Source organism: Gorilla gorilla, chromosome 10 (genome assembly GCF_029281585.2).
Source record: "Gorilla gorilla gorilla isolate KB3781 chromosome 10, NHGRI_mGorGor1-v2.1_pri, whole genome shotgun sequence".
In the NCBI taxonomy this organism is placed as follows: domain Eukaryota; kingdom Metazoa; phylum Chordata; class Mammalia; order Primates; family Hominidae; genus Gorilla; species Gorilla gorilla.
In genome coordinates this window covers 46042921-46055366 of record NC_073234.2, presented here as the reverse complement: position 1 = coordinate 46055366, position 12446 = coordinate 46042921, and the positions used below count along the sequence as shown (strand labels likewise).

Sequence of the window (12446 nt, the reverse complement as noted above, 5' to 3'; positions counted from 1 at the left end):
CTAATAGCATATATTTACTGAGCAATGAGGTATGGGGTACATTTCTCCCACTTTACATGTGGAGAAACTAACACATAAAAAGTGTGCATGATCTGCGCAGTGTTCCAGAGTGTGTAGAAAAGCTTTTACTGAACCTAACTGAATATCTTGAAGCCATTTTCTAATAATGAAGTATACTAATTCTCCAAATGCATGCGGTTATCTAATACCTCTGTGTTACTTGCATATATTTATATCTCAGTCATCTTTCCTTATGCATATTTTAGCATAATTATTACTTTCTCTTGAAAGGCTTCCCTTATCTCCAAAATTCCATGGAAGCCATCCTCTCTGCCCCATAAATGTTTTTGTAGATCTTTATTACAACACTAATTAGATGCTGTATATCAATACAGTCATGTCCCACGTAATAACATTTTGGTCAATGACAGACTGCATGTACAATGATGGCCCCATAATATTATAATACCATATTTTTATTGTACCTTTTCTGTGTTTAGATATGCTTAGATGTATAAATACTTACCATTGTGTTACAATTGCCTACAGTATTTAGTACAGTAACATGCTGTACCAGTTTGCAGCCTAGAAACAAGGGCTATACTATATGGCATAGGTGTGTAGTAAGCTATACAACCTAGGTTCCTGTAAGTACACTTGGATATTTATACAACAGAATCACCTAGCGATACATTTCTCAGAAGTATCCCCATTGTTAAGCAATGCATGATCCTATTTTGTTTATGTGTTTATGTCCTTTAAACAATGAAAGCTTCTTAAAGGTACCGATTGAACCCTTCACAATGTCTGCAATAACATAGATTACAATAAATACATGGTGAATTAGTTATCAAATTACATATGCCAAGTTACATTTATACAAGGCATATTTTATTCAAAGTCATGGTTTCTGAAAAGTGATATGCCATAAAGAGGTGTTATTTAAAAGTTGGATTAAAGAATCGAGGAAAGTGATTGTAGTAGTGTGAAACATTTCATGAGAAAGAATATAATGTAAGAGTGGAACTGAGCTATAAAGTTCTTCAAGAGACTACCCTATGTGAGATAACTCTTAAGGTGGGAGAACATGATCAAAATAAATGTATAAAACATGTTTTCCAGTTTTTCTTCCTTATCAGTTATCAGTTATAGGATAGTCTCTTGAAGAACTTTATGGCTCAGTTCCACTCTTTCTTCGATTCCTTAATCCAACTTTTTTTATATTTATTTTTATTTATTTATTTATTTATTTTTTGAGATAGAGTCTCACTCTTGTCGCCCAAGCTGCAGTGCAGTGGCACCATCTAGGCTCACTGCAACCTCCACCTCCCGAGTTCAAGCTATTCTCTCGCCTCAGACTCCTGAGTAGCTGGGATTACAGGCACTCTCCACCACGCCCGGCTAATTTTTGTACTTTTAAGTAGAGACAGGGTTTCACCATGTTGGCCAGGCTGGTCTCGAACTCCTGACCTCAGGTAACCACCCTCCTCAGCCTCCCAAACTGCTGTGATTACAGGCATGAGCCACCACGCCAGGCCGTTTTCCAGTTTTTATGGTAAAGTTGTAATTTGTAGCAGATTCTTAAAACGATCTTTTAGAAAAACACAAATTCTTTTGTAATACATCCCAGAAGACTTCTTTCACCTGCTGGTTTCTGAGAGTATAAATGAAGGGATTTAGTAAAGGGGCAATTGAGGTATAGAGCAAAGCTATACCTTTGGATACAGTCACTCTTTCTTTTGCAGATGGTTTAATATACATAAAGATACAGCTACCATATGTCATGGAGACAACAATCATGTGGGAAGTACAGGTGGAAAACGCTTTGCTCCTTTGCTGCGCAGAAGAGAATTTCAGAATGGTCTTAATAATGCAAGTGTAAGAGAGAATCACTAATACCAGTGTGACCACAAGTGTCACCACAGCTAAGGTAAAAGACATCAATTCTAGGACATGGGTATCTGTGCAGGAGATCTGCAGAATAGGAGAAGTTTCACACATAAAGTGGTCAATAGTTTTGGAAGCACAAAAATCCAGCTTGAGTCCCATGACCAATGGGGGAAATATGATGAAGAATGCAGTTACCCAAGAGCTAAGTACAAGTTGGTAGCAGACTTTGCTGCTCATAATGATTGGATAATGCAGTGGTTTGCAGATGGCAACGTAGCGGTCATAGGACATGGCAGCCAGGAGGTAAAACTCAGTAACTCCCGGTAAAAGGATAAAAAATAATTGAGTTGCACAATTATTATAAGAAATGGTTTTGTCTCTAGTCACAATGGTTATCAAGAATCTAGGAATACACACTGTTGTGAATATTATTTCCAAAAAGGAGAAGTTACGGAGAAAGAAATACATTGGCGTCTTGAGCCGGGGATCCAGCAGGGTGAGGATGATGATGATGAAGTTCCCCATCAGGCTCAAGGTGTAGTTGAGAAATAGAAACAGGAAAATCACAATTTGCAACTGTGGGTCATCTGTCAATCCTAGGAGAATGAACTCTATTTCCATTGATTTATTCTTCATTTCTCTTTTGTGGTCCTTATCAAATCTACATAGAAAGGGAAAAACAAAATTTATACATATATATACATATATGTATTTCTAAAGCAAAAAATATATCTTTCTAAATTTATCTATGTGCAAATGGTTTCTCCAGCCTGAAATTGTAGATGACACATAATTACATGCCATAGGTGAATTCAAAATTTGCTCTAATCTACTAGTCCTCTTTATAATATTCCTCACAAAGTTTCTTCCAGAACTTGAATAATATATACTTTTGGTAAATATGAATTTTAGCTTGTCACTGTCAGATGAACTCTACTCTGCATTTGTAATTTAAACAAAATCATATTAATATTTTAAATTTTTTTCTCTATTATTTCTAACAAATCTGTACAAATTATACTTAGTTTGTCTTTTTATAACTAGTATGAGGATGATGTTTCAAAACCAGGATTTAGGGTCAAATTATAATTCCTGTACTGATCAATGACTATGGCAGTATTGATGCAATAAACAGTTAAAGATCCTCATTTCAATAGTTTTGATATTTTCTTTGCATTGAGTATACACCATATTATTAACATTATTTTTATTGCCACTTTTCTATATTCAAATCAACAGTCGTTTAAGAGCTTATGGGACAAATAAGTGAAAACATGATAAAATAAAGAAGTTATATATTTTAATAAAAAATTGTGTCTTCTTTTCAATTAACCTTTTTGAAATGTCATTTTATTAGTGTGGCTACATAATTTTGGCTATTTTTTACTTCCTCCATATTCTTTATAACACCACTGAAAATCCCTGAAGAAATATTACTTTCTATCCTTTCTACATATAAGAATTCTATTTAGTCCCAGTTTGTACTATTTTTCTGTTATATTAAATGCGTCAGTCTACTTCATTATATTGATGCAACAGTATATGAATAAAACAGATTACAACACTCATTAGTATATAACTATAAAATTAATGTACTATTAAAGCACATTTATAAAGCACGAAAATTCAGTAGCAAAATTTAACTCCATGAGTTGCACTTACTGTACATTTGCCTTAATTTCTGATTTTAGACTAAGTTAAAATTATGGTTGACTTACCTTTTTTGGATCTATTATTCATTTCTTTCTGTGTGCACGGAAGAGATGCATGCTAACATAATTAGTGACAATTCTACTCATTTTATGACCACATTTTATTATCCAATAGGCATATTTATTACCAATGATTTTTGTGGGGAGAGGCAATGTGTACATATTGTGTTTCTGTAGAGAATTTCCACATTTCCTCAACTTCATCCTCACTATAAAGATTGATACTCAGGTATTAATAATTTTAATGGACATCTATCTTTCATTCCAAGTAACTTAAACTTTGTGAAATTTTGTTATTACAATTGAGATTGCCAACACTCAAAGCCTCAAACAAGATAGATATATATTCTTTGAAATAAAATAAGATTGGGAAGTGAAAATAAAAATCAAGAAATTATTTGATGAAAGATAAACAATTATTGCAAGAAAGAGATATTCTATATTACCAATTGTGCATTTATAAAATGCTGCAATTTTATCGTTTTTACTTACTATAGACTCAAGGGAATCTATTAAAATAAAACAAAGACAAACTTTTCTCTGGGGGTCAGTGTTACAGAAGCACTAATTATCAGCAATGAAAGACACCACTCTAGGCTACTTTAGCTGAAGAAAAAGTATCCCAGAGGAGTATTGTAAGTGATTTAGAAAAATCAATGAGATATTTAACAGTAACATCAGCAGTTCACCGTCCAGGGCAACATCGGACCATCTCAAACTGGTTTACACATATATCGGAATAAACTACTGATACATAAAAAACAAGAATCTTAAAAATGGTATGCTAAGTGAAAGAAACAGATACAAATGATTTATAATCATATAAAAGTACTATATGGTTTCATTTATATGATTCTGGAAAAGACTAAACTACGGGAACAGATATTTGATCAGTAGTTCCAGAGGCAGAAAATTAGCTACAGAAGAGATTAGCTGCAGAAGTTCCCGAAGGGAACTTTTTAGGGTAATGAAAATGTTTTGTAACTTGATTGTGGGGGAATTGCATGACTATATATATTTGGCAAAGCACATCAAATGATGTACTCACAAAAGGTGAACTTTTTCATTAAATTCAAACTCATTCATTAACCATTAAAATTATTTCGATATTAGTTGCCTCTTTTTTAACAGGCTATTTAGAAGACTACTTAGGTCTACACTGGCCCATAAGATAGATATATATTAGATACAGATATAGATATAGATATATAGATATAGATATAAATAGAAATATATGGAGACACAGAGAAGAGAGATGATTTTATACATGCTATATCAACAATGATGCATTGAACGTGGGAGTGCAGATATCAATTTGAGATCCTGGTTTCAATTCTTTTGGATGTGTACCTAGAAGTGGGATTGCTGGATCTTATGATAGCTCCATTTTAATGTTTTTCCCTATGACTGCACTGTTTTCCATTCCCAACAACAGTGTACAATAGTTCTAATTTCTCCACATTCTCATGAACAATATCTTTTATTTTAAAAGGAAAACATTTATTTTAGGTTCAGAGGTACATCTGCAGGTTTGTTATATAGGTGAATTGCATTTCATGGGGGCTTGTTGTACAGATTATTTTGTCACCCAGGTAATAAACATAGTACCCAACAGGCAGTTTTTCAATCCTCACCCTCCCGCTACCCTCTACCCTCCAGTAGGCATTGGTGTCTATTGTTACCTTCTTTGCATCCATGTGTACTCAATGTTTAGCTCCCAGTTATAAGTGAGAACACGAGGTATTTGGTTTTCTGTTCCTGCATTAGTTTGCTTAGGATAATGACCTCCAGCTCCACCTATGTTGCTGCAAAGGACATGATCTTGCTCTGTATTTATGTCTGTGTAGTATTTCATGGTGTATATGTACAACATTTTCTTCATCCAGTCTACCGTTGATGGGAATTTAGGTTGATTCCATGTCTTTGCTATCATGAATAGTGCTACAATGAGCATACACATGCATATATCTTTATGGTAAAACAATTTGTATTCCTTTGGGTATTTACCCAATAATGGGATTGCTAGGTCGGTGCTGGGGTAACTGGCTAGTCATATGCAGATTGAAACCACATCCCTTCCTTACACCATATACTAAAAGCAACGCAAGATGGATTAAAGACTTAAATGTAAAACCTAAAACTATAAAAACCCTGGAGGATAACCTAGGAAATAACACTTTGGACATAGGCCCTGGCAAAGATTTAATGATGAAGACACCAAAAACAATTGGAACAAAAACAAAAATTGACAAGTGTGACCTAATTAAATTAAACAGTTTCTGCACAGCAAAAGGAACTATCTTTTGCTTTTTGATAATAGCCATCCTAACAGATGTGAGGAGGTATCTCATTGTTGCTTGGATATGCATTTCCTGATAATTGTGATGCTGAAGATATTTTCAAATGCTTCTTTGTTATTTGTGTGTGTGTGTGTGTGTGTGTGTGTGTGTTTTGGAGAAATGTATAGTCAAGACCTTTGCCCATTTTCTAATTGAGTTATTATTTAGAGTTGTTTACCTAAATTTAGGGTTGTTATTCAATTGTAGAAGTTTCATTTATATTTTGGAGATTAATCTTTCATCGGGGTTTTACAATTTACAAATACTTTCTCCAATTCCATAGGTTGCCTTTCCACCTTATAGATTGTTTGCTTTCCTGTGCAGAAGATTTTTATTTTATACATATATGTATATGTATAGCCATTACAAATAGCATAGAATAAAATTAAAGTGAAGGGAAAGTAACAAAGTTATGTATTAATTTCATACACTATATGACCTTATGATAAATAATGTATATGTGCTTTTACTTGTGTATATAAGAGATAGTGATGTTAAGTTTATTATATAGTGAATGGGCCAAATAAGTTTGAAATTGTAGACTAACAAGATTTGTTTGATTTTACATGTTATATTTTGAATAAAGTTGGAACTCTTCGTAAGGGCAAACAAATAAATTATCTTAGTCAATAATCCCTATGCAAAACAGCATCAAGGGAATGGCCAAAAGAAGAAAAATATTTTCTATTTTTTATAGACAGGCTACATATCCTAAATTTTTATGAGTTTTTGTAGTAAATAAATAATCAAGGATGAAATCTTCTATAATGAAATTGTAATGATAAGAATAATGTGTCAGCTTCCCTTTTGTATTTTAATAAATTTTAGAACTTTAGTCACTGTGAATTTAGGAATATGATTCTACACAATACCATCATGAACATATAACCCTGTTTTGAACAATACAAAGAGCAGTGTACATCCTACCATTTCACCAAAATGTTTGATTGTAATAAAAACAACCCTGGACTTTCAGTCAATGAACTTGGGTTAACATACTGATTCTGCCTGATACTAGGGATAATGGCACTCACTTAAATATTAATATTCAATTTTAGTATATCTAAAGTAAGCAAAATTACCTCCCATATTTTCTGCTCCTATGGATTATTGATTATATTTACATTATTATAGGCTCTCCAAGATTGATATTTTTGATGGTAAACCCTTTCTCTATCTTCATGTCTCACTTTCGTAGTCAAGCAACTAATATTTTTCAAGGGAAGATGAAGCATTCACCAAAATAAGTCAAATTCTGGACCATAAAGTGACAATTTGCATTCTCAGGCCACAATAAAATTAAGCAAGAAATCAATAATGCAAATACATTAGAAAATCAACACATATTTGGAATTAAACAATACAATTCTAAATAACTTATGCATGAAAAAGAAAGTCTCAAGGGAAAAATAAAATTATCTTAAGCTACATGAAAATAAAAAAAACCATATCAAAAATTTGGAGCTAGAAGTACAACAGTGCTTAGAGAGAGAAATTTACAGCATTAAATGCACATTTGGGGGAAAATTAAATTATACCATGACATATACATATATATACACACATGCATATATATGTGTGTACACATGATTAAATGCATACAATTGAAATCAGAACATTATTTCCACCTCAGAAAATTAAACAAGGAAGAGCGAATTAAATGTACAGCAAGCAGAGGGGGAGAAATGACAAACATTACAACAGAAATTAATAAAATAAACAGAAAAACAATAAAGAAAATAATAAGTCCAAAATCTGGCTTTTAAAAAATATCCAGGGAATTTATCAACATCTAGCAAAACTAGGTAAGAAAAACCTTAAAAAGACAAAAACACCAATATCAGGAAGGAGGGAAAAGGCATAGCTATGATCCCCCAGTGCATTACAAATAATGCATGCCCATGAATTTGATAACTTACGTGAAATGGACCAATTCCTAATAATATAAAGACTAAAACTCACTGCAGAATGCATAGTAACTTCAGCATCCCTGAGTCTATTAAAGAATTAGAATGTGTAGTTAAAAACCTTCCAAAAATAAAATATGAAGCTCAGATAATTTCACTGATTAATGTTACCAAACGTTTAAGGAATAAATTAAAACATATGTACACACATCTTCCAAAAAACAGAACAGTAGAGAAACGTACCAACTTATTCTGAGGCTAGCATTACCCTAATTTGAGAGTAGAAAAATAAATTACAAGAAAAGGAAACTACTATAGCCTTATATGTCTCACGAGCATAGATGACAAAATTCTTGACAAAATTTGATCAATATTCAATGAAATAAAAGAGGATACAAATAAATGGAAGAACATTCCATGCTCATGGGTTGGAAGAATCAATATCGTGAAAATGGCCATACTGCCCAAGGTAATTTAGAGATTCAATGCCATCCCCATCAAGCTACAAATGACTTTCTTCACAGAATTGGAAAAAACTACTTTAAAGTTCATATGGAACCAAAAAAGAACCCGCATCGCCAAGTCAATCCTAAGCCAAAAGAACAAAGCTGGAGGCATCATGCTATCTGACTTCAAACTATACTACAAGGCTACAGTAACCAAAAGAGTATGGTACTAGTACCAAAACAGAGGTATAGATCAATGGAACAGAACAGAGCCCTCAGAAATAACGCCGCATATCTACAACTATCTGATCTTTGACAAACCTGAGAAAAACAAGCAATGGGGAAAGGATTCCCTATTTAATAAATGGTGCTGGGAAAACTGGCTAGCCATATGTAGAAAGCTGACACTGGATCCCTTCCTTACACCTTATACGAAAATTAATTCAAGATGGATTAAAGACTTAGACGTTAGACCTGAAACCATAAAAACCCTAGAAGAAAACATAGGCATTACCATTCAGGACATAGGCATGGGCAAGGACTTCATGTCTAAAACACCAAAAGCAATGGCAACAAAAGACAAAATTTACAAATGGGATCTAATTAAACTAAAGAGCTTCTGCACAGCAAAAGAAACTACCATCAGAGTGAATAGGCAACCTATAAAATGAGAGAAAATTTTTGCAACCTACTCATCTGACAAAGGGCTAATATCCAGAATCTACAATGAACTCAAACAAATTTACAAGAAAAAAACAAACAACCCCATCAAAAAGTGGGCAAAGAACATGAACAGACACTTCTCAAAAGAAGACATTTATGCAGCCAAAAAACAGATGAAAAAATGCTCACCATCACTGGCCATCAGAGAAATGCAAATCAAAACCACAATGAGATACCATCTCACACCAATTAGAATGGCAATCATTAAAAAGTCAGGAAACAACAGGTGCTGGAGAGGATGTGGAGAAATAGAAACACTTTTACACTGTTGGTGGGACTGTAAACTAGTTCAACCATTGTGGAAGTCAGTGTGGCGACTCGTCAGGGATCTAGAACTAGAAATACCATTTGAGCCAGCCATCCCATTACTGCGTATATACCCAAATGACTATAAATCATGCTGCTATAAAGACACATGCACACGTATGTTTATTGCAGCACTATTCACAATAGCAAAGACTTGGAACCAACCCAAATGTCCAACAATGATAGACTGGATTAAGAAAATGTGGCACATATACACCATGGAATACTATGCAGCCATAAAAAACGATGAGTTCATGTCCTTTGTAGGGACATGGATGAAATTGGAAATCATCATTCTCAGTAAACTATCACAAGGACAAAAAACCAAACACCGCATATTCTCACTCATAGGTGGGAATTGAACAATGAGAACACATGGACACAGGAAGGGGAACATCACACTCTGGGGACTGTTGTGGGGTGAGGGGAGGGGGGAGGGGGGAGGGATAGCTTTAGGAGATATACCTAATGCTAAATGATGAGTTAATGGGTGCAGCACACCAGCATGGCACATGTATACATATGTAACTAACCTGCACATTGTGCACATGTACCCTAAAACTTAAAGTATAGTAATAATAAAATACAAAAAATTTCGATCAATAATTCAAGTATAGTGATTTGTAAAAAGGATAATGCATCAGTATAGTGATTTGTAAAAAGGATAATGCATCAGAATGAAGTTTTGTGTTGCAACATCTCTATGTGAAACTGCATATATAAATGTGAATTAAACAAGGCCCTTGTCAGAGTTAGGTAGGTTTTTAATAGAAATGAAAATATGTAGAAATAATTGCAAATGAGTAAGGTGACAGTAGGAATTTAGAAAAGCAGAAAAGAGGGTGACTAATCCTGGCTTTGCAAACGGAATATTTCATAGATTGCCTGATATTTAGATGAAACTTTAAAGAAAACTGTGTGAGTATGGGTTGGAGTGTGCATGTGTGTGTATGTGTGTATGTGAGAGCGAGAGAGAGAGACAGAGAAACAAAGAGAATGCCTCACAGTCACAAGAAATGGTGAACAATTTGATGAGGTCGGAGCAAAGGTTGCACAGAGCCTATGCTCTAGAAAATATATCATGCACATAGTTAATTCCCTAACAGTCATAAAAGGAGAAATAACTACTTCTCCAGTTCTCAGTTATATATTTCATTTGTATTAAATGTAAAAGAATATTCATATAAACTTGAGGTAAGTAGGAAAGAACGTCCTAAGAAAAATAGGCCACCAAGAACTCATGACAAACTGTCCAAACTTTTTGTGTTGAAACACATAATTAAAAAGTTAAAAAATAAGGATAGGCTCTGAAAACCTGTTGCAATGGATAAGACACACCAATAGTTTATATTCATAATACGCAAGTATCTCCTGTTCATAAATAAGACAATAAATCCAATGGAAAGTGAAGACGGGTTATTAATAGGCAATTCCTAGGGAAGAAATACAAATATTAAAAATATTCAACCTCTATTAATTGGTGAATGTGAAATTTAAAAATATATAACATGTATATACCAAGAATTTGCTGTACCATAACTACTCTGCTAAGCACTTTTATCCATTATCTCATTCAAACTCTATAATATTCCATGACCTTGGAGTATTGGTCTTCCCCTTTTATAGGCAAGTAAATTGATGCTCAGAATGGTTAAATAAATTTTGCAACTTTAAAAGGAATTTGTTCTTTTTAACCTCAAAACCCAGGCACTATGATCTGGACTTTATGATACCATCTTTATCATTAAATGAATTGTGATATCATTTTTATGCCTCTGCTTATAAAACTTTCAAGTGATTTATAATATCCAGTGTTGGTTAGGACGCACTGAAAAGAATTGATTCGTGTCTATAGGAGGGAAATGTTGAAGTATCCATCAAAATTTAGCACTTGTTTGTATGTTATACCAAAACTTGTACATATGCAAATGAATGCATAAGAATGCCGTGTAGGTCTGGAGTGGACCTCCAGCAAACTGCAGCAGACCTGCAGAAGAGGGGCCTGACTGTTAGAAGAGAAACTAACAAACGGAAAGCAACAACATCAACATCAACAAAAAAGACCCCCACACAGAAACCCCATCCAAAAAACATCAGCCTCAAAGATCAAAGGTAGATAAATCCATGAAGATGAGGAAAACCCAGTGCAAAAACACTGAAAATTCCAAAAACCAGAAAGTCTTTTGTCCAAATGATCGCAACTCCTCTCCAGTAAGGGCGCAAAACTGGACGGAGAATGAGATTGATGAATTGACAGAAGAAAGCTTCAGAAGGTGGGTAATAACAACCTCCTCTGAGCTAAAGGAGCATGTTCTAACCCAACGCAAGGAAGCTAAGAACCTTGACACAAGGTTACAGGAACTGCTAACTAGAACAACCCGTTTAGAGAAGAACAGGAATGACCTGATAGAGCTGAAAACCATAGCACAAGAACTTCTTGAAGCATACGCAAGTATCAATAGCTGAATCAATCAAGCAGAAGAGAGGATATCAGAGATTGAAGACCACCTTACTAAAATCAGGTGTGAAGACAAGATTAGAGAAAAAAGAATGAAAAGGAATGAACAAAGCCTCCAAGAAATATAAGACTATGTGTAAAGACCTAGAAACCTACGATGGATTGGTATATCTGAAAGTGATGGGGAGAATGGAACCAAGTTGGAAAACACTCTTCAGGATATTATCCAGGAGAACTTCCCCAGCCTAGCAAGACAGCCAGCATTCAAATTCAGGAAATACAGAGAACACCACTAAGATACTCCATGAGAAGAGCAACACCAAGACAAATGATTGTCAGATTCTCCAAGGTTGAAATGAAGGAAAAAATGTTAAGGGCAGCCAGAGAGAAAGGTCAGGTTACCCACAAAGGTAAGCCCATCAGACTAACAGTGGATCTCTCTGCAGAAACCCTACAAGCCAGAAAACAGTAGGGGCCAATATTCAACATTCCTACAGAAAGTAATTTTCCACCCAGAATTTCGTATCCAGTCAAACTAAGCTTCATAATTGAAGGAGAAATAAAATCCTTTACAGACAAGCAAATGCGGAGGGATTTATGTCACCACCAGGCCTGCCTTACAAAAGCTCCCAAAGGAAGAACAAATATAGAAAGACCAGTACCAG

The 12446-nt window shown here is 34.4% G+C and overlaps 1 protein-coding gene across 1 annotated transcript; it reads right to left on the bottom strand.

Annotated features, from left to right (window-relative positions):
• Positions 1 to 1281: 1281 nt before the first annotated feature.
• On the bottom strand, positions 1282 to 3859 carry LOC109029095 (olfactory receptor 6C6). The gene is made up of 2 exons (XM_019038104.3): positions 3609 to 3859; positions 1282 to 2551 (listed from the first exon to the last, which is right to left on the bottom strand). The coding sequence occupies exon 2, from the start codon at positions 2524 to 2526 to the stop codon at positions 1582 to 1584; it is 945 nt and encodes a 314-aa protein (XP_018893649.3). The 5' UTR covers positions 2527 to 2551; positions 3609 to 3859; the 3' UTR covers positions 1282 to 1581.
• Positions 3860 to 12446: the final 8587 nt, after the last annotated feature.